Source organism: Lampetra fluviatilis, chromosome 2 (assembly GCF_964198595.1).
Source record: "Lampetra fluviatilis chromosome 2, kcLamFluv1.1, whole genome shotgun sequence".
NCBI lineage: Eukaryota > Metazoa > Chordata > Hyperoartia > Petromyzontiformes > Petromyzontidae > Lampetra > Lampetra fluviatilis.
In genome coordinates, this window is record NC_136276.1 from 24,174,509 (window position 1) to 24,193,685 (window position 19,177).

At 51.4% G+C, this 19,177-nt stretch overlaps 1 protein-coding gene across 1 annotated transcript; it reads left to right on the forward strand.

Annotated features, from left to right (window-relative positions):
• Positions 1-15,897: 15,897 nt before the first annotated feature.
• On the forward strand, positions 15,898-18,548 carry ALG14 (ALG14 UDP-N-acetylglucosaminyltransferase subunit). The gene is made up of 4 exons (XM_078866088.1): positions 15,898-16,136; positions 16,670-16,818; positions 17,257-17,385; positions 17,497-18,548. The coding sequence occupies exons 1-4, from the start codon at positions 15,986-15,988 to the stop codon at positions 17,806-17,808; spliced, it is 741 nt and encodes a 246-aa protein (XP_078722214.1). The 5' UTR covers positions 15,898-15,985; the 3' UTR covers positions 17,809-18,548.
• The last annotated feature ends 629 nt before the right edge of the window (positions 18,549-19,177 follow it).

The following is a 19,177-nucleotide window of genomic DNA, read 5'->3' on the forward strand; positions in this document are numbered from 1 at the left end:
CTGAGGTGGGGGTCGGCCAGTCTCGGACGCACGACGTCTTGTCCGAGTCCGTGGTTACACCGTCCGAGCTGACAATATGTCCCAAATAGCGCATGGAGCATTGCAAGAGGTGGCACTTTTTAGGTTTGAATTTGAGATTTGCGGAACGCATCCTGCCGAAAACAGCCCTCAATCTCCGGAGGTGTTCCTCGAACGTACGACTGAACACAATGACGTCGTCTAAGTATATCAGGCATGCGTCCCATTGTAACCCGGTCAACACCAGTTCCATCAACTGCTGGAACGTGGCGGGAGTGGCGTTCAGTCCCATGGGAAGACAGTTAAATTGGCACAGCCCCTGAGGCGTACGAAACGCCATCTTTTCCCTCGACGACTCGTCGAGGGGAAGTTGCCAAAACCCAGAGGAGAGATCGAGAGTAGAAACGTATTGCGCTCCCGACAAGGCATCGAGGGAGTCATCCATTGTGGCTGAGGGTACGCGTCCACCACCAAAACCTTATTAAGCTTCTGGAAATCAACGCAGAAGCAGAAGCTGCCATCCTTTTTCTTTACGAGGACAACGGGAGCGCCCCATGGGCTGTTCGACGAGAAGATAATGTCAGCGGCTAGCATGTCATCCACCGCACCGCGCACATGGTCCCTCTCCGAGGGACTCAGCCGGTGTGGATTCATCTGTATAGGGCTCGCCCCCCCAATATCAATGTGATGGGACAACAGCGAAGTGCACCCCAGGTCCAAATCGCTTTTGCTGAAAACATCGGAGTAATCGGACAAAAGCACCCGAAGCGCGCTCCTTTGCTGCATGGTCAAGGACGAATTTTCCTGACACAACTCGGCTATCCAGTGATTGTCGGACGTTCCCCAAGGCTCAACCGCCGCCGCCAACCCTTGCTGCCGATCCTCATCGTGGACCGTAAACGCGGTAGTGGCATGAGCCAGGACCGTGCCGGCCGCAACCAGCACGCCTTCCGACCCCCCGTTCAAAACCTGCAAAAACGGGGGTTGACCCGGCCGAACGATCGTCTGGGCCCCAACCAGCGCAAGACCCTTGGTAGCGGTGTTAGACGGGGACAGCAGCACGCCTGCCACCGCGTCTATCCCGCGAAATTGTTTACGATACCGCAACGGGACGAGCATTTGTGAGGGATTTCCACCGAGACATCGGCAAGCGCCTGCACCGGAACGTCCGGCGCGGAATGAGTCAACGGAGACGGCAAAAAAAATCTTGTGTCCCGCAGGTAGCTCAATGCAGCCCTGATCCACGAGGATCTTAACCGGCATTTGACAAAGAAAATCGGTACCCAACAAACAAGGCACTGCCAATGACCTGGAAATCAAGACCGTTCCCGAAGCTGCCACGTTCCAAATTGAAACATGCGCTTCGACCTGACTCACAATGCCCATACTACCCCCATTGGCAGCAATACACGCATCGAAAGCCGGCCGCATGCGCGAAGCGGGGATGGAAAGGTTGAATATGACATCGGAGATGATAGTGGCCGACGCGCCCGTATCCACCAATATCCGCATGTCCACCCCTTGAATAGAGCCCGGCACCATAGAAGACCCCGTCGCGGCCGCTATCACACGACGTGCCAACTTTCTCCATTGGGTAACCATACGAGGCGAACCACCGGCGGCCCCATTCGAACCTCGGACATACGAATCATATGCGGTCGAAGATGCATGAGGTGACAAAGCTTGCCGGGTGTCTGATGCATACCGACTTGCCTGGCTAGGGTCACAGCTCGACGACGGTGGCGGCGGCAGAGGCGGGGATCCGGGAAGAGGCGGATGGCGGGGACGACTCCGACAGTCCCGCGCGAAGTGGCCCAGCCGGCCACATCGAAAGCACGCCATGCCGGCTCGCCGGGCAGCCCCCCCGATGTCCAGGAGCGGCGCCAACAAAGCGCCCGAATGTGCCACGGTCCCCCTCCTCGGAACCCAGTGGCCCGCTGCGGCACGCGAGGTCACCGGTCCCCACGTCGTCCGGAGCGCGGACGACCTGTGATGGCGCCCATCCCGTAGGGTTGCCGTCCACGCAGGGTCACCCGTCCAAGCGGCCATCTGCGCCCAACGGCGCAAGTTGAACTGGGTGTCGAGGCATTTGGTGGCAAACCGGGAAGTAAGCGGCTCATGGCCACACACCGGCATCGGGATGGCGAGTTCCTTAGACAGCTCCAACATCTTGCCAATGATAAGTGGTTTGAGCATATCGGGCTTAGCGTCAGGGTAGGCAGCCATCGCGAACGCCACCAGGGCACCACGCTAGGTGATAGGAGATTCCTTCGCACCACGGTGACGCTGTACAAACTTTCAGTGAGTATCGGACGGTGGCTCGTAAACTTTAGCCATTTCGGTAAACGCCTCCCGCAGCGTCGCCTTCTTGTCAGCGGGAATGGAGCGGAATACCGCGAGAGAAATATTGTTGAGGAGCGTAGGCAAGGCCTCCAACGCCTCCCCCTCCGTCCATCGGACGGAGCGAAAAGCGGACTCGAAACGCCAAGCGAAAGCGCTCCAGTCCCCTCCTGCGCTGAATTATTTCAAATTCGGAAGATGATGGCTGCGCCCCATGCCGCTACCCCCACCCGGTCCAACCTCCCGCGCTGGCGTTTCACGCGGTGCCACCAAAATAGCGGTTTCCCGCCACACACCCGCGGACCCGCCCAAGATGGCGTCGTCCTGCCGCGTGGCCGCAATGGCGGGCAGCCTAGCAGAGGCCGCAATGGCGGCCGGCTCACGCACGAGGGGATCCTCCGAGACCCCCCGAGGGGGGCCCTGCTCCTCCCCACTCGTCAGCACGCCATGCGGACCGGCGCTGTGGTTGGCGCGATCAGCGTCACCAGGTTGAGCAGGACGGCACGCAGCGAGTCGATCTGCTACGCCACATGCCGCCAGCCATCGCCAGCGCCCGCGGAAGAAGACGGCCCGGCCCCAACGACGGGAGCGGGGGGCCCGCATCCGGGCCCCCCGCTCCCGGGATCGCCAGGTCCTGGGTGAGCGAGTCGTCGTCGGAAGACGGCGTAGGCAAAACATTTTTCTTGAGATGCTTGGACATGTCAAGAATCACTTCTGACCCCAATTGCAATAAAACAGGTCGACGACAAGCGACTGTGTCTCTGTCTCTTTATTTCTTCGTTATTTGGACAGCTCGCGTTCTGCTCTCCCGGTCGTTCCGTGGCACGTCACGGGAGCTGACGTCCCACTCTCGCGCCGCTCTCTCGCTTCCCCGCTCCCGCGCACCGCTGGCAGACGGCGCACCGGGAACCGTCTCCACGTCGCCACGTGACCGATGGCTCATGGAGACCCCCGACATGGCCCAGCTTCTAGCTTCCACCAACTGACCCCGAGCCCCTTCCGGCTCCCCCTTATATCCTCTTCCCACGTCACCCAGACTCCGCCCTTCTCTACACCCCTTAAGAACTCCACCCCCTAACGCCCGCGGGCTCCGCCCTTAAACCCTGCCCCCGATGGTTCGTGGCACCTGGTTGGCTTAGGGGCTGGGGCGGCAAAACCCAGCATACGCTCGCATTACACACGTATTGGAGACTCGTTGAACGGAGAACATAGACGAAGGGTTTCTTCCAAGATGAACAACAACCCTGGTCCCTCTTGGGACCCAGCTTATATTCTCTGTGGCATGGCCGGCTCCACACTTGGCCACATCCACCTTCCAGAATCCTCGGGAAGGATCTGGGCCCCAATTACGTGACCCTCCCTAGCCCCCTCTTGGGGCCCCTCTGTCAACTTAACCGGTCACGTGTCCTCCCGGGTCAGCCTTTTTATATTCCTCGAGCCCCCTTCCTGGAACCTTCTTGTCCTTATTTTTCTCTTAGCCAATCCCTGTCCTTCCCCTCTAATGGATACTCTTTTCCCAATTGATCTCGTTCAAATCTTATTCCTCCAATTCCTTAAAAATTCTGCCTCCCGACCAATCACCATGGAGGCCTCTTTCTATTGATCGGAGACCTTTGTTTATGTTCAAATAGCCGTGAGGCTGCATATTGGCTTGGGGTATATATTAGGTCTTAAAAAATTATGAAAATAGTAATAAAATTAAATGAATATTAAAACTGTCATTTAACGAAATTATTGTAATTGTAACGGGTTCCGGAGACACTTGTAGAGGTAACTTCTTTATTACAATCCAACACTCCAACAGTCCTGATACTCTGTTACAGCCTAGGTAACCAGCCTAGGTACACAGCCTAGATACACTACTCTGGCTGTGCTCTGGAACTCACCCTCACAAGGACGTAGAGCCGGGAGTTCCAGAGTCCCACCACTGGCCCTCACAGCGTCCCAGGGTCCTCAGATGGCTGGTCTTGGGTCTTGGGTCTTGAGCTACAACTGGCCCTGATCGTCCAGGGAGCTCCCCTTTTATGCCTAGTCCCCAACGAGGGGTGGGGCCGTGTGCGCCCCCAGATATCCCACAGAGCACACACAGCCCCCCCCGTTGGTGGCGCCAAGGGGCTTAAGCGCCTGGGCCGCCCGGGAACCCAGCGCCTGGCGCCAAGGGGCTTAAGCGTCTGCGCCGCCTGGGAACCCAGCGCCCGGCGCCAAGGGGCCCAAGCGCCTGGGCCGCCCAGGGTCCCAGAGCCCCCCAGCAGCCCCTCCCCTCTTATGTCACTACATAATTAATAAAATTCTGCTTATTATGTATTTATGCTAATAAAGCTCTGCTTCCTTGCCTAGGGGTATTGCCAATTGTGATAATAATATGAAGGTGTAATTGTATGAGGTTATACAAGTGGATGTAATTATGCTAATTAGGCTCTAGTTCTTTGTCTAGGGGTGTATTACCAATCGTGATAATACAATGATGCTCGCTTTAACTTTCACTGATTATGTTTTAGTGTGTTTATGTCAGGTCTTAAAATTCAGATCTCACCGCAGGATACAGTTCTTATAATTAAGATCATTATGCATGAACTTAAGCAACTTAATATCTAAAAACAAAACACTATAATATGCGAACTCTTATGCTAGGAATTGTCAACCCAGTACTCCTGGAGATGTCCTACTGATTGATCTGTACAATTAACCCTCAATGGTGAAGTTTGTTAACTGGGTAACAGAACAATCGGCTAATTCCTCGGAGTGAAGCGACCATACACGGCAATAGAAAAAAGTCCTTAAAAATTAATGTGACAATATTCATACGAACAGTAGTAAATAAACATGTGCCCAAGGCAAAAGTAGTTTTCAATAAATTCATTGGTAAGATTATGCAATTAACGAAATGCCCTGGATCAATAGTGTGCGGAGCAACTCAGAATGCGCCGTGACCCTGCCCTGAACGCAGACACACACACACTCACACGCACACACGTAGGGCCTCGGTGGAGGGTGTTTTATCTATGCCCTGTTTTCCGTTATTAATATTAAGAATAATTAAAAATATATATATATTTATCTTTTTATTATATCTATATATACTTTTTAGTTAAATAATGAAAACAACCCACTACAAGCACACCAGGAATCTGTGAAACGGCCATTAAACTGGTAAGAAGTCGGTCACAGAAAGGTCATAGACATCCAGATGGACAAAAAGATGTATGGACTAACCTCCCAAAACATCTGGAGATGTACAGATAAGGTGCAGAGTAAATAACGGTTGAAACTTCGTGTTTTCTTAACGTTTTCCTTACTGAAAAGTAGAAACTTAACAAAGATAATTAACCAACAAACAATAATATGTTTATTTAACCTCAGGACATTAAAATATAACTCAGAATAAAACACCAATCTCTGGAGAACTAAACTTGGCGAAGCCCCAAAATAATAATGTGACGAGGATCATTACGAATATTCATTAAACATAGACGAATGATAACCACGATACTAAGACCGAAGGAACTCATAAAATATAATTCAAGAATAAATGTAACACACAGGACCACATAAATGTATTACAAACATCTCCTCAGCCACCTTTGTCTTCCAGCGGGGTCTGGCAAGCAAGGAGGGAGCAAAAAGGTCACAAGGGGGGGGGGTTTGTGCTGACATTGTTTGTTTTCTCTTGCAAGAGACGCGGAGAGAGGAGGTGCTCACGTTTTGAGTTAAACACGGCCGTCTTTGTCTCCCCGCAGCACAAACAGATGGCCCATGAATGCTTGGAGGGTTAGGAAAGGTCGCGAGGAGGGGTCGCGGGGGTGTCTGCTTCTTCTCGCTCTGTTTTTGTTTGTTTTCTCTCGCAAAAGACGCGGAGAGAGGAGAGGGTGCTCACGTTGAGTTAAACACGGCCGTCTGTGTCTCCCCGCAGCACGGACAGCAAGATTTGCACACGCGAGCAAATAACATTCCCCACCCCTCCTTCCAGAATGGTTACACAACTGTGTCTTTACTAATAAACACGCACACGACACACGAAACACACGGACGCAGATGTGTTCAACCCACAGAAAGATATATGACGGCCTTCAAACAACTCGGGAAGACTGAGTGGATTTTCCCAATATAAGCCGGGGAAAAATCCATTCAACTCAGATCGTCAAGGGCTTCGGCCCCCACCACATCTCGTCAGAGGCCCTGGGCCCCACCTCATCTCAACGCCGACAACGAAGAAGTTTTCGTCATCCAGAATGACGAGGTTCGCGGGGTAGCGACGTGCCGCTACAAGCCGAGATCTGCACCACCTGAGAAGAATCGCTACCCTGAGTCGCCGAGCTGCGAGTGAAGCCAACAAAGACGCCAACGTCCACCCTGCCACGAACGAAGCATCGCTCCTCGTCAGAGTGACGACCAGCAAACAACCCGCAGGAAAGGCGGAGATCGCCAAGCTAGCAAAGCAGAGAGCGCAAAGCAGTGGAGAAAGCCTGGTCAAACGGCTGTGAGGAGGAGGACAGCGCTGTTGAATGCGCCGTGTGTCTAATACACACCCAGATCAACCAGCATCAACCAAAACCGACTCGTCATCCCACAGTGGAGAAAGAGAGTCAAAGTCTTCTGAACGAGCGCCACCGAGCGCCACCGAGCGCCACCGAGCGCCACCGAGCGCCACCGAGCGCAACCGAGCGCCACCGAGCGCCTCCGTGCGCCACCGAGCGCCACCGAGCGACAACGAGCGACAACGAGCGACACCGAGCGACCGAGCATCTTTAAGGACAGCATCGTGCCAACTCGTCGTCCAGCAGTGGAGAGAGAGCGAGGGAGCAGCAGGAGCAGAGCGGCGGCCACGCCCAACCCAGAGAAAACTTCTGGCCGCTGTTCGTATCCTCCCACACCACACAAGCTAACGCACACACAGCACGCACACGAATAAGACTTTAAAAAAAAAAATTGTCATTGCGTTTCAAAAAGGGTTGCCATTTCGAGGTGGTGCGTTCAATACCAACGGATCGTGCAAAGCAGTTGCTGTCGTCGAGTTACATGAATAAGAAATGTTTTAGACATTCATTTTCGTTAACTGCATAATCACGCCAATGAAGAAGTATTTTTAGTCATTCATTTTCGTTACTGCATAATCTTGTCCATTAATTTATTGACGTATACTTGCTTTCGGATAAGAGAGTGTCATGTGCTTGTTTAGAATAAAATTGCTTAACACCAACTGTTCGAGTGCTTCTTTCCAAGTCCATGCAAAACTATCTTACTCTTGATAACTGTATCCTGCGATGAGATATGAAAATGGAGACCTAAAATAACATAAACACACTAAGATAATCGGTAAACGTTTAATCGATGATAATCGTGTTATCCTGATTGATATAACAATGGATAAACGAAGCTAAGCCTAATTATCATAACTGCTCACAGTAACATAATCGCAAGCATCCGCATAAATTACTACGATTATCTCTGCGATTATCATAATTTATGCATATAATTACACACATTATCATAATTTATGCATGTCAATACACACATTAACATAATTAATGCGATTTGCGCATTTTTCGGAAAATTATTAATTTTTATTATTTTTATCAAAATTTCATAATCCAACACATACAACAGGGGTCATCTGGTACCATGGGTTTTTACCCGAGGGGCCCCTAGCAGGGATGTCCCACAGTTTCCCAGTGCCAGGAGACCCCCTCCCCAGGCCAAATTGCATTGCAGCCCCCTTGAATTGGCTTAAAATTGTATGGGCATGACGAACCTCACCGGACTAACCGCAATGAAACACTCACAGCACGGGGGAGGGGTCAGGGGGGGAAATATTACGCGGGCAGCGCAGACGAGGAGGTGGGAAGGAAATTCCTGGACCCACTGCAGATGTGTATTCCGCAGTACGGCCACCCCGATCAAACCGGTTGAGTCTGGGGTGGGGAGGATGGATGCGTAGACAATGGATAAAGGCGTAACGGAAAGCAACGCTCCAGGTAGGGGCGGGGCATCGGTTTAAAATCGAATGGTAGGCGCCCGATTGGCCGCGCAGGGTAACACCACGTGACCCTGGATTTTCGAATTCTGAGGGCATAAAAGGAGGGAGCGGAAAATTTTTCTCCTCCAGCCGTTCAGCCGCCCGATCCGACTCCCAGCCACTCGCAGCGTCCGAGAGACGCTAGCGAGTGCCGCGACCACTCGGCCCCAGGCAGAGACCTCTCGGATCATCGTTCCTCCGACTCCCACAGCGTCCGTGTGACACCGTGAGTGCGTCTGCGAGGTGAGAAGTAGAGTGGGTGTACACCCAGGGATTGAATAGGGATAAGCTAGGTACTGCTCGTTGAATATTTACTCCGGGCCGCACAGGGTTTTCTTTAGATGCGCCATGAATTAACTTCAGTTCAGAAGATTGGTGTAGTGTGATTTATGTGTGTGTGGGTGAACTTCGGCGTGGTATCTGTGATTTTTGGAGTGGAGCGACTGTGTGCGGGGCGGGGTGCGTGGGGGTGCAGGGTGTCGGCATGGGGTTGGTGTGTGAGGTGCGCATCTATTACCATCTATACGACCGCCACTGGTTACGCAGGTTTTCGCGCGGTGTGTAGAAAATGTGCACCTGCTGCGCCACATGAGTGATTAAGGTAGGGGTCAGGGTGCGCTAAATCCACTCCCCGCAGTTTGCGCGTAGATTACCATCTCTACGACCGCTACAGTTTACGCGGGATTTTCGCGTGGGTGTAAGACGCGCATCTGCAGCGCCGTGCGAGTGATTTGAGCGTGCTCGTGAGGCGCGTGTACTGCAGCACACAGAGCCGCCGTCGCGTGCACGTGCTTATGCTCGCGTGCGTGTTTACACAGCACGATTTTCACAGCGCGTTTAAATAGTAAAAATAGCCTTAACGGAAAGGCGTGCACCCAGGGTCCTGCCGCAGTCATCCCCTTTTTCGCATAGCATTAGTAGTGGTACACCGCGGATTAGGGCTTACCCGCATATTCATACGGCTATTTTTAGCGCTAGCCTTTGGGTGTAACGGGCGCCTGCACAGGCGCGCGCATGCACGCAGCCAGCTCCGCATTAGTGGTGGTGTACATTCGAGTGTGTGGGGTAACTCCGGGTGATGGTGAGCCAGCCACTTAGCCATGTCCCTCAGAGAGGGCGCTGGTGCGGGGGGGCCGATCACCCGATCGGCAGGGGCCCGGCGAGAAGTGGCCAAGGAGGAGGGGGGAGTGGAGGGCGTAGACATCGCGCCCCGCCTGCTCACGGGGAGCGGGGAGGTGGGCGTCAGCCCCCACAAATGCTTATCAATTGGCTATTGAGCTTGAATTTATTTGCGGGCAAGATTCCGTGATCAAAAGAAATAAATCTCAACACAATAGTATTCCTGTGAGTGTGTAGATTCGTAACATCAATGTTTATAAAGGTTTAGCATCAATGAATTCATTGGTAAAGCTATGCAATGACTAAAATACTTCTAAACGACCATATTCATGCAGCTCAATGGACTGAACAATATTTTTCACGATCAGCTAATAGTTAACACACCACCTTAGAATGGTCCTTTTTGAAACACAAAGATAACTTTTGGAGCAATCTTATTAGTCCTGATGTGTGTTATGTGTGTGTAGGTGTATTGTCTTCGTGCTCGTTGAATTAAGCGGGTGCCGAGGTGGGGCTTTCCTTGTATCGAGAATACCTCGGTTCCCTGCTGGGCGATGAGTTGTGTGTGTGTGGGCGTGTCATACACACGGTGCTCTCTCTCTCTTGGTGGCAGCTCCAGGCTTCTCCACTGCTGGATGATTATTGAGTCGGCACGATGATCGCCTTTGGCGGTGCCCGATAGCGCTCGCAGCTCGTCCATTGGTCGCCAGCGCCGACACTCTTTCTCGGTTGCGCTGGTCACGCTCTTTTCTCCACTGCTAGGTGATTGTTGAGTCGGCACGAAGCTCGCCGTCGGCGGTGCCCGATAGCACTCGCAGCTCGTTCACTGGACGCTCATGCGAACACTCTTTCTTGGTTGCGCTGCGACAATGTGTGTGTGTCTCGAACACCCGGCGCCTTCGTCAGCGCCGACACTCTTTCTCGGTTGCGCCGGTCACGCTCTCTCCCTTGCACCACGCACGGTTGATCCTTGTAGACTCGACCTTTGCAGGAGTGTGCTCGGCTTCCAAGTCCGCACACCCGGTAGCTGCTGCTGCTGGTCCTGTGCAATGCTCGCTTGGTCGATGCTTGGCGCTTTCCACCCTTTCTCCAGGTTGATTGCTTGTCGTTGCTCGTCACTCTTTCTCTTTCTTTCACTCTTGCTACAGCTGCTGGTGGGAGCTGGCACTCAATGTAGAATAAAATGTTTAGCGATACTTCGTCTGTCAGCGCCGAACTCACACTCGGCGACACATCGCTTCTCTTCAAGCCTCGTCATCCATGGTCGATTGCGGGGCCCACCCCCAGAGCTTGCTGCAGCAAGACTCAATTGCGTGTTCTGTGTCCTTGCTTATATCTGAAATTTCCCCCCTCTGCGCGTCTCTCGCGGAGAAAGAAAAAAAACGGAATCCCTTTAATTTCGTTCTCCTCCTGTGGTTGCAGCTGCTTGGTTGCCCCCCCCCTCCCGAGTCGAGCGACTGGTTTTCCAATTTCCTGCCATAATCAATCTGGAAGTGGGGGGGGGTACTTTTGACCTTTGTCTGGCTGTTTTTCCATCACCATGTTAATGTTCTGGTTTGCGTTCACCCCCCCCCTCTTCCTTTGTGGTTGGAATTCCTTCCTGGTGTTTGCTATCTCAGGAGAAGGCACCAGCAAGTCTGGAGGATTTTGGTTGGGAAATTCCCCAGTGTCCAAAACGTCCATGGAGGTCCGTGTCCTATGGCGGCCTTTAAAGCCCGGTGGAAATTTCCCAGAGTCTCATTAGCCCCCCTTGCACCGGGATTTTTATTACATTTTATGGCTTCTCCATCCAGCTGCCTTTTTGTGTGGCGAGGCAAGAGGCAGCGGGGTGTGAGGGGTGATGGGTGACCCCCCTCCACGCCCCAGCGCTACATCCAGATCAAACTTGCAAAAAATTTAGCCAGAATCATTCTTAATATAACATTTTTGGAAAAAGGCACATATACAACACACCTGTACAGGCATTGGTCAGCGAAGTTGTTATCATCCCAGTGCCACAAATGCTTATCCCGTTGCGATGCAGGACGCCTCTCATCTGCTGGTGGGAGTTGAGTACTACACCCGATGGCCAATGGCCTGGCCAATACCTGACCAAACAGCGAGGACAATTGTAGACAGCTTTTTAAATGGATACATCATAGAAAAAGGAGTACCTACATTTCTGACGGATCAGGAATGACATTTCTCGTCCCAGCTCATAAAATACATTTGTGACTTGCTAGGCACAAAGAAAACCCTTATAAGCAAGTTGAAGGGGGGAGGAGAGGGGGGGGAGTTCATCAGAATGTGGTAGCCAATGAATGGAACGTATCGGGAGGGAGGGGGGTGGGAGGGGGAGGGAGCCAACAAAACATTTGGCGACGGCTTGGACGCGGCTGCTGCGCACGCCAACACAATGGGCAGAGAGGGGGGAGGGGAGGTCTGATACACATGATAGAACAAAGGAACGAAAATGCCCATGTTTATACCAATGCAGGCTGAAAAATGAAGAGAGTACTGTTAAAAATAACTGGGGATGTTAACACTCGGTGAAGTAAATTAAAATAGTGCCTGTCAGATAAGATGGTCCAAAAAGTGTAATTAAGTCTTTTTTGCGTGGTTAATAACGTACTATCCGCCAAGCTGTCTCTCCCACCACTCAGAAACAACCACATGAAACTCCGACCAAAACTATCACGTTACCATACATAGCAGGCGTGACCAGAAAGATCTCCAAAATTCTAAACAAACATAAGATCCAAGTCCGATTCAGCACAGTGCATAAAATCCGTGATCTGATTCCATCTGTGAAGGATGTCGTTCCTGACTTACAGTATCCTGGAGTCTACAAATTGAGTTGCATTTGTGGTGATTGCTACATTGGAGAAACAAAACGTCATGTTGCTGATCGTGTCCGCGAGCACAAGTCAGATCTGAAACACGGCAGAACTGATTCTTCGGCCGTTGCCGATCATTGCTACAACTCGGCGGGCTCTCATGAAATTGTCTTTTCCGAGACCAAGGTTCTCTGCAAGCCTCCTGGCTACCATCAAAGGTTTGTACACGAAGCCATACAAATATACAAACACAGACATAATTTCAACCGTGATGATGGGTACAAACTCAGTAATCACTGGAAAGATGTTATTAACCACGCAAAAAAGACTTAATTACACTTTTTGGACCATCTTATCTGACAGGCACTATTTTAATTTACTTCACCGAGTGTTAACATCCCCAGTTATTTTTAACAGTACTCTCTTCATTTTTCAGCCTGCATTGGTATAAACATGGGCATTTTCGTTCCTTTGTTCTATCATGTGTATCAGACCTCCCCTCCCCCCTCTCTGCCCATTGTGTTGGCGTGCGCAGCAGCCGCGTCCAAGCCGTCGCCAAATGTTTTGTTGGCCCCCTCCCCCTCCCACCCCCCTCCCTCCCGATACGTTCCATTCATTGGCTACCACATTCTGATGAACTCCCCCCCCCCTCTCCTCCCCCCTTCAACTTGCTTATAAGGGATTACATCTTGAATCATTGCTTCACTTGATGCAGCTAATCTGGCTGTGACGGTCCCACCTGATGACGGAGACTTGTGTTGCCTCCGAAACGTCGTGAATTTTATTTTTATTTTTGTTTTGTTTTATTTTACTTTCATTACTTTTAATGTTTTACCTACGTGACTTTACCGAAAAAACCTGAGAATATGAATCATTGCAGTCACGAAAGCTTCAAATCTAGAACAAAGAAAACCCGTACGTCACCTTCACCCCCTACGGTCAGATGGTCTTGTCGAGAGACTGCACCTACGATCATCGCTATATTGTCTCAGGTTGTAGAAGCAAAGAACACAGATTGGGATTTGCATGTGCCTGCCGTCCTGTCGGCATACCGCTTTTTACCACATGCTGCTATGGGACACTCCCTTTTTCTTAATATACGGACGACACCCATACCCAGCCATTGAACACCAATTACTTGACATCCCGACTAGAAGTGAAACCTGGCCAGTGTCACTGAAACAATCGATAAACTATTGGTGGGAGGCTAAGGAAGCTGCGTTGGCCACCTAGGAGAAAACACAAAAGGCTAACGGGCGTCTTCATTCCAAGGTCACTGACATGAAAATTGTAGAGGGGGGTTCTGCGTAGCTCCACTGTCCACAAGTGCGGTGGGGCACATCCCCAAAAGTTCACAGACCATCCCAGGGTCCCGTCAGGGTAGTAAAAATCCTGCGACCACAATGTGTGCAGATACAATTGGGACACAATAGGTGGTTCACCCCTATCGGCTGAAGCCCTGCTCTCCGAGTCAACAAACCTGCCATGCACACAAAACTCACCACAGCAACGTCCCACCTGGCTCCGATCTATCTGAACCGCTGCCGCCTGTGCGCTCATCACTACCTCACCAGATGTTTCTCCAGGAATGACGATAGCGCCTGAACTCTAAGAACTGCAGCGGCAAAGTCATTAGGAAGGGCCGATCACCCGTGCACGTGCCCGGCACATCAGAGACAACCAAAAACTCACAAAACAGTTTTACCATGCGGGTGATTGTTTATGACAGGGCAAATTCCAGAAACCATGAGACAATGGGCTTACATCACACCTGCTATACACACACAAAACATGGAATTGCCCACGTATCATTACACACGCACCTCATCAAACACAGAACATTCACACCGCACTCAATCCAAACCAACCACGCCTATGCTCATTTTCTACACATCACTCTGTTGATGCACCTCGCAGCCGCCAGGTGTCCCCAATTTGTTGTGAAGTTAGACACCTCCATAATATAGGTTTTTTGGGTATACGACACCTGTTACCTGAGTGCATCCATTCAATCCGCAAAATACATTTAGATTTTTGATACTTATGTAGAGACGTAAAGAGCGACACCCACAACTGGTAAATGAGTATGTACGTACCTCTCTCTGGTGCAGGCAGAGACATGGCGAAGCAGGCCCTCGAGAGCAGGGTCCCATCACAGAGAGAGGGGGAGACCGAGGAGAGGGCGAGGCCGGAGGCGGAGTGAGGCCATGCTTGAGAGAATAAGAGGGACAGGGGCGGAGCGATTGTGGTTGTCTTGGGCGAGAGAACTCACCATGCGACGTTGCTTCGGAGGTTCTGGGATCGTCGGTCGTCGGGGAGTTGAGTTACATAGGGACTCAGTGGTGTCTAGAATAACCCCGAGTGTTGTTTACTCATAGCCCTGTTAGTTGTGAATACATCGTGGTGCCTCCAGACCTCTGTGTGTGTCTCGTGAGTCACACACTACACTTAGAATAGACATGAGATGTGTTCGTTCATAAATTACGTTATTATTGTCCTGCATTACAGTGGTTGTTACAAATCGAAATTCCTTGGCCATCAAAGGGTTTGTTAGTAGTTACGCGGAGCCCAGGACGGCTTCACAGTTTCTTTCCCCGGGGGAGGATGATGTAAAGATATTATCCTTGGACAGAATTACTACTCGGGATCAGGGAGAGAGGGGAAGGAGTCTTTCAACATCAGAGAGCGCGCCCAACCAGGGGAGGTGCCAGAGGAAATACTGATCGAGGTTTGATCAGCTTGGTTCAAACTCAAGAGTGGAAAAGTGGAATAGGGAAGGAGTCGGTTGGGAGGCAGAGAGATGGGATTGGTGGAGGAAGAGAGGGGACGAGAAGGAGGGGGACAGGGATAAAAGGAGAGGGTCGAGAAGGGGGAGAGAGAGACGGCTGGGAGGAATGGTGGCTGGAGGCAGTCGGTGTGCTAAAATAAAGGTCATCATATCTGATGTCGGTGCACCGAGTCCTACACATACAATATAATCAATACAATACAATGCAATCCATACAATGCAATACAATATCAGACAATACAATGCAATTCATATAATCCCATGCGATCTTATACAATCCCATGCGATCTATACAATACGATGAAATCTCATACAATGCCATGGAATATCATACAATCCCATGGAATATCATACAATCCCATGTAATCCATACAATCCCATGAAATATCACACAATGCAATCCATACAATCCTTTGCAATATCATACAATGCAATCCACACCATGCAATACAACGCAATCCATACAATTCCATGCAATATCACAATTCAATGCAAACCGTACAATACAACGCAATTTATACAATGCAATCCATAACATCCCATGCAATATCATGCAATGCAATACAATGTAATCAATACAATACAATGTAATATATACAATACAATGCAATCCATACAATAAAATGCTATCCATACACTGGAATCAAGACAGTGCTATACATACAATGCAATAAATACAATGCAATCCATACAATAAAATGCTATCCATGTAATGCAATAAATAGAATGTAATCCATACAATAAAATGATATCCATACATTGCAATCCATACCATACAACACAATGCTATCCATACAATTCAATAAATACAATGCCATACAATATAATGCGATCGAGAGCGCATCACGTGACCCAGCCCCTCTTCCGCCCCACGTGGTCTCCCGGGCTACCATGGAGGAGGCGAGTCGCTCGAATCTCCTCCTCGTCTCCCTCCCCCTCCTCATCCTCTTCTTCCTCCTCGTCTCGAGGAGGATGATGAGGGAGACGTCTCCTGCTGCTGCTGCTCGGCTCCCCGTGAGCCTCCTAGTGGTGGCGGGGTCCGGTGAGGCGAGCCACACTGTACACCTACTCGTACTGTACACCTCGTACTGTGCACCTACTCGTACTGTACACCTACTCGCACTGTACACATCGCGCACAGTGTGTGACGTACATCACACTGCACGTACAGTATGACCGAGGGTGGAACTCGCTAGCGTGGACGTAACGACATCGCAACAACATCGATGAACATCATCACTGACTGGAACATAACATCACATCAACAACATCAGCCGTGTATCCCTCTCCCCGTGTCTCTTCTATCCCCCCCGCGTCCCCCCCCCCCTGCGTCCCCTCCCCCCCTGCGTCCCCTCCCCCCCGCGTCCCCCCTCCCCCGCGCCCCCCCTCCCCCGCGCCCCCCCTCCCCCGCGCCCCTCCCCGCGTCCCCCCCTCCCCTGCGTCCCCTCCCCTGCGTCCCCCCCCCGTCCCGCGTCCCCCCCGCGTTCCCCCCCCCCCCCCCCCGTTTTCCCCCGCGTCTCCCCACACGTCTCCCCACACCCTCCACTCGTCTCACTCCCCCCCGTGCCCCCCCAGGGGGCCACACGACGGAGATGCTTCGCGCCCTCTCTGCGCTCCCCACGCCCCGCTACTCCCCGCGTCTTTATCTCATGGGGGGCTCCGACCCCCTGAGTCGCGCCAAGATTTTGGCCCACGAGGAGACGTGGGGAGCTCGGGGGGGGGAGGTGAGACACGGTGGGGGAGGTATTGTATGGATTGCATAGATTGTATGAGATTGCATGGATTGTTTTGCATTGGATTGCCTACATTTTATGAGATTGCAAGGATCGCAAGGTATTGCATGAGATTGCATTGCATTATATGAAATTGCATGGTATTGTATGGATTCCATGGGATTACTTAGATTGTATGAGATTGCATGGATTCCATTCCATGGAATTGCATGGATTACATTAAATGGATTGCATTGTATTGCATGGGATTACTGTACACATTGTATATTGCATGGTATCGTATGGATTGCATATATTGAGATTTCATGAGATTGCATGGATTGCATTACATGGGATTGCATAGATTGCATTGTATTGCATGGAGTATATGAGATTGCATGGATTCTATGAGATTGCATCAATGACATTGGATGATTGGTGTGCCACTAGGTGCGGGTAGAGGAGGTGCTGCGCTGCCGTGAGGTGGCAGAGCCGCTGGGCCGCTCACTACTCAAGGCGGCGGTGGCCATGGTGCAAGCATTGTGGATTCTGCTTACCGTGTCACAACCCCCTCAGCTGGTGAGGCATCCTCACCACCCACCCACCCTCTCAACCACCCTCTCAACCACCCTCTCAACCACCCTCTCAACCACCCTCTCAACCACCCTCTCAACCCCCCCCCTCCCCCAGGTTCTGTGCAATGGTCCAGGCACCTGTCTACCCATTCTGCTTGCAGCCTGGATCTTCAGCCTCATCCGCCTTCCACTCCATCTCCTCTATGGACCTCCTCCTCCTGGTGGCGATGGTGGTAGTGCCACGCGCTGGCGCCCCCGCCTGGTATTCCTGGAGAGCGTGTGCCGGGTGCACTCACTCTCCCTCTCCGCGCGACTCTCGCGCCGTCTCGTCGACCACCTCGTCGTTCAGTGGCCTCAGATACAGCAGCAGCAAGGTGGTGGGTGGAGGTGGGCCGCTAAAACAACATACCTGGGGAGGGTGGTGTGAGATGAGGTCAGGAGACACTCGCCTCGTCACTCACTTGAAGAATCACCTCATCACTCAACTTGGTCATGCAGTGGCCAGTTACATCAGTGAGGTGGAGTTGGTGGAGGTCGGTGGCTAAAACAACATACCTGAGTAGGATAGTACGAGACGAAGCGAGGACTCACCTCTTCGCAGACTACAAAGACCTCAACTTCATCAGACAAGAGTGTGGGGGTGGTGGATGATTGCGCCTGCTGTATGTTTAACTTCTTTTGCACTGTACGTGTATCTGTTGCCTAGTGGCACCCCCAGTGGCAGCTGTCCGTGTGTGGGTCTAGTCCAGGGGCACCCTCAGTGGCAGATGTGCGTGGGTCGAGTCCAGATACGCACAGCTGCCACTGGGGATGGCCTGAGGCTAGACCCACACACAGCTGCCACCAACTCAAGCATCTGGGTAAACTCTGGTGACCTAACTTGTGTACAGGATGGATAGCAGACAGTATCCTTCCCATGTTTGACAAATTAATAAAATTATATTTCGACTCATTCTCTCAGCTGTGCGCAATGCCATCTGGTAGTGAATCCAATTAGCAAAGACAAGCAAACTCTGCACCAGCTTCAGTATCAGCAACCAGCTGCTTGAACCAATGCACCCATGCACTCACACCCACCAACTCATTTGCCCCCTTTTTGTTCCACACTCCCTGCCCTGAGTGAGCAGCTCCTGGTAAGCTCAACCCCATAACACCCCCCCCCCCCATGGGTTATGTAGCAAGTGACTCGAAGGGGAGACTTTGCACACTGCAATAATAAACTGCTTTTGCAGACAACTACAGCAGCATCCATCACAACCACGTCTACATCCCTCACCGCAACTCAACCAACAATAGTTGCCATTCACTACTAAGTGGCAGTGACAGCACCTGTGCCAGGCCAGGTACACTAAGGCCATGAAGTGTTGAAGGCTCACCAACAGGTCATGGGACAGACCCAGGTGCCATGGGTTGACTGACTGGCAGATGGCACCAGCTGTGTCCCCTACTGTGCCAACTTGCTGTATTTTATCCTCCTGGCACTCCGGTCGTTGTTTTGAGCATCACGGTAGCATCCTTCACGAGCCTCCTCCAAAAAGGCCAATCATGACACCGTTGGCATTCCCACACCTAATCCCATGGGAAGATGGAACATTCAGGTGTATAATGATCCGTTTAGAGATACCCTACCAAGTATACAGGAGACCCTTGAATATCGCGGTTTATCATTTGTGGTTTTAACCTAACGCAGGCAACCTGTAAATACCGATGTAGCTGTCGTCGGGGTTAGTTTTGGCCTTTGACGGGTATACTGTACACGGAAGTACTGTATCATTGTCTGGTTGCGTGATGTCGGG

Excerpts from the sequence above, each read along its gene's own strand:
- ALG14 (XM_078866088.1), top strand. The coding sequence starts at position 15,986 with ATGGAGGAGGCGAGTCGCTCGAATCTCCTCCTCGTCTCCCTCCCCCTC. Across the intron at positions 16,137-16,669 it reads CCTAGTGGTGGCGGGGTCCG|GGGGCCACACGACGGAGATG; the intron begins GTGAGGCGAGCC and ends GTGCCCCCCCAG. Across the intron at positions 17,386-17,496 it reads TGTCACAACCCCCTCAGCTG|GTTCTGTGCAATGGTCCAGG; the intron begins GTGAGGCATCCT and ends CCCCTCCCCCAG.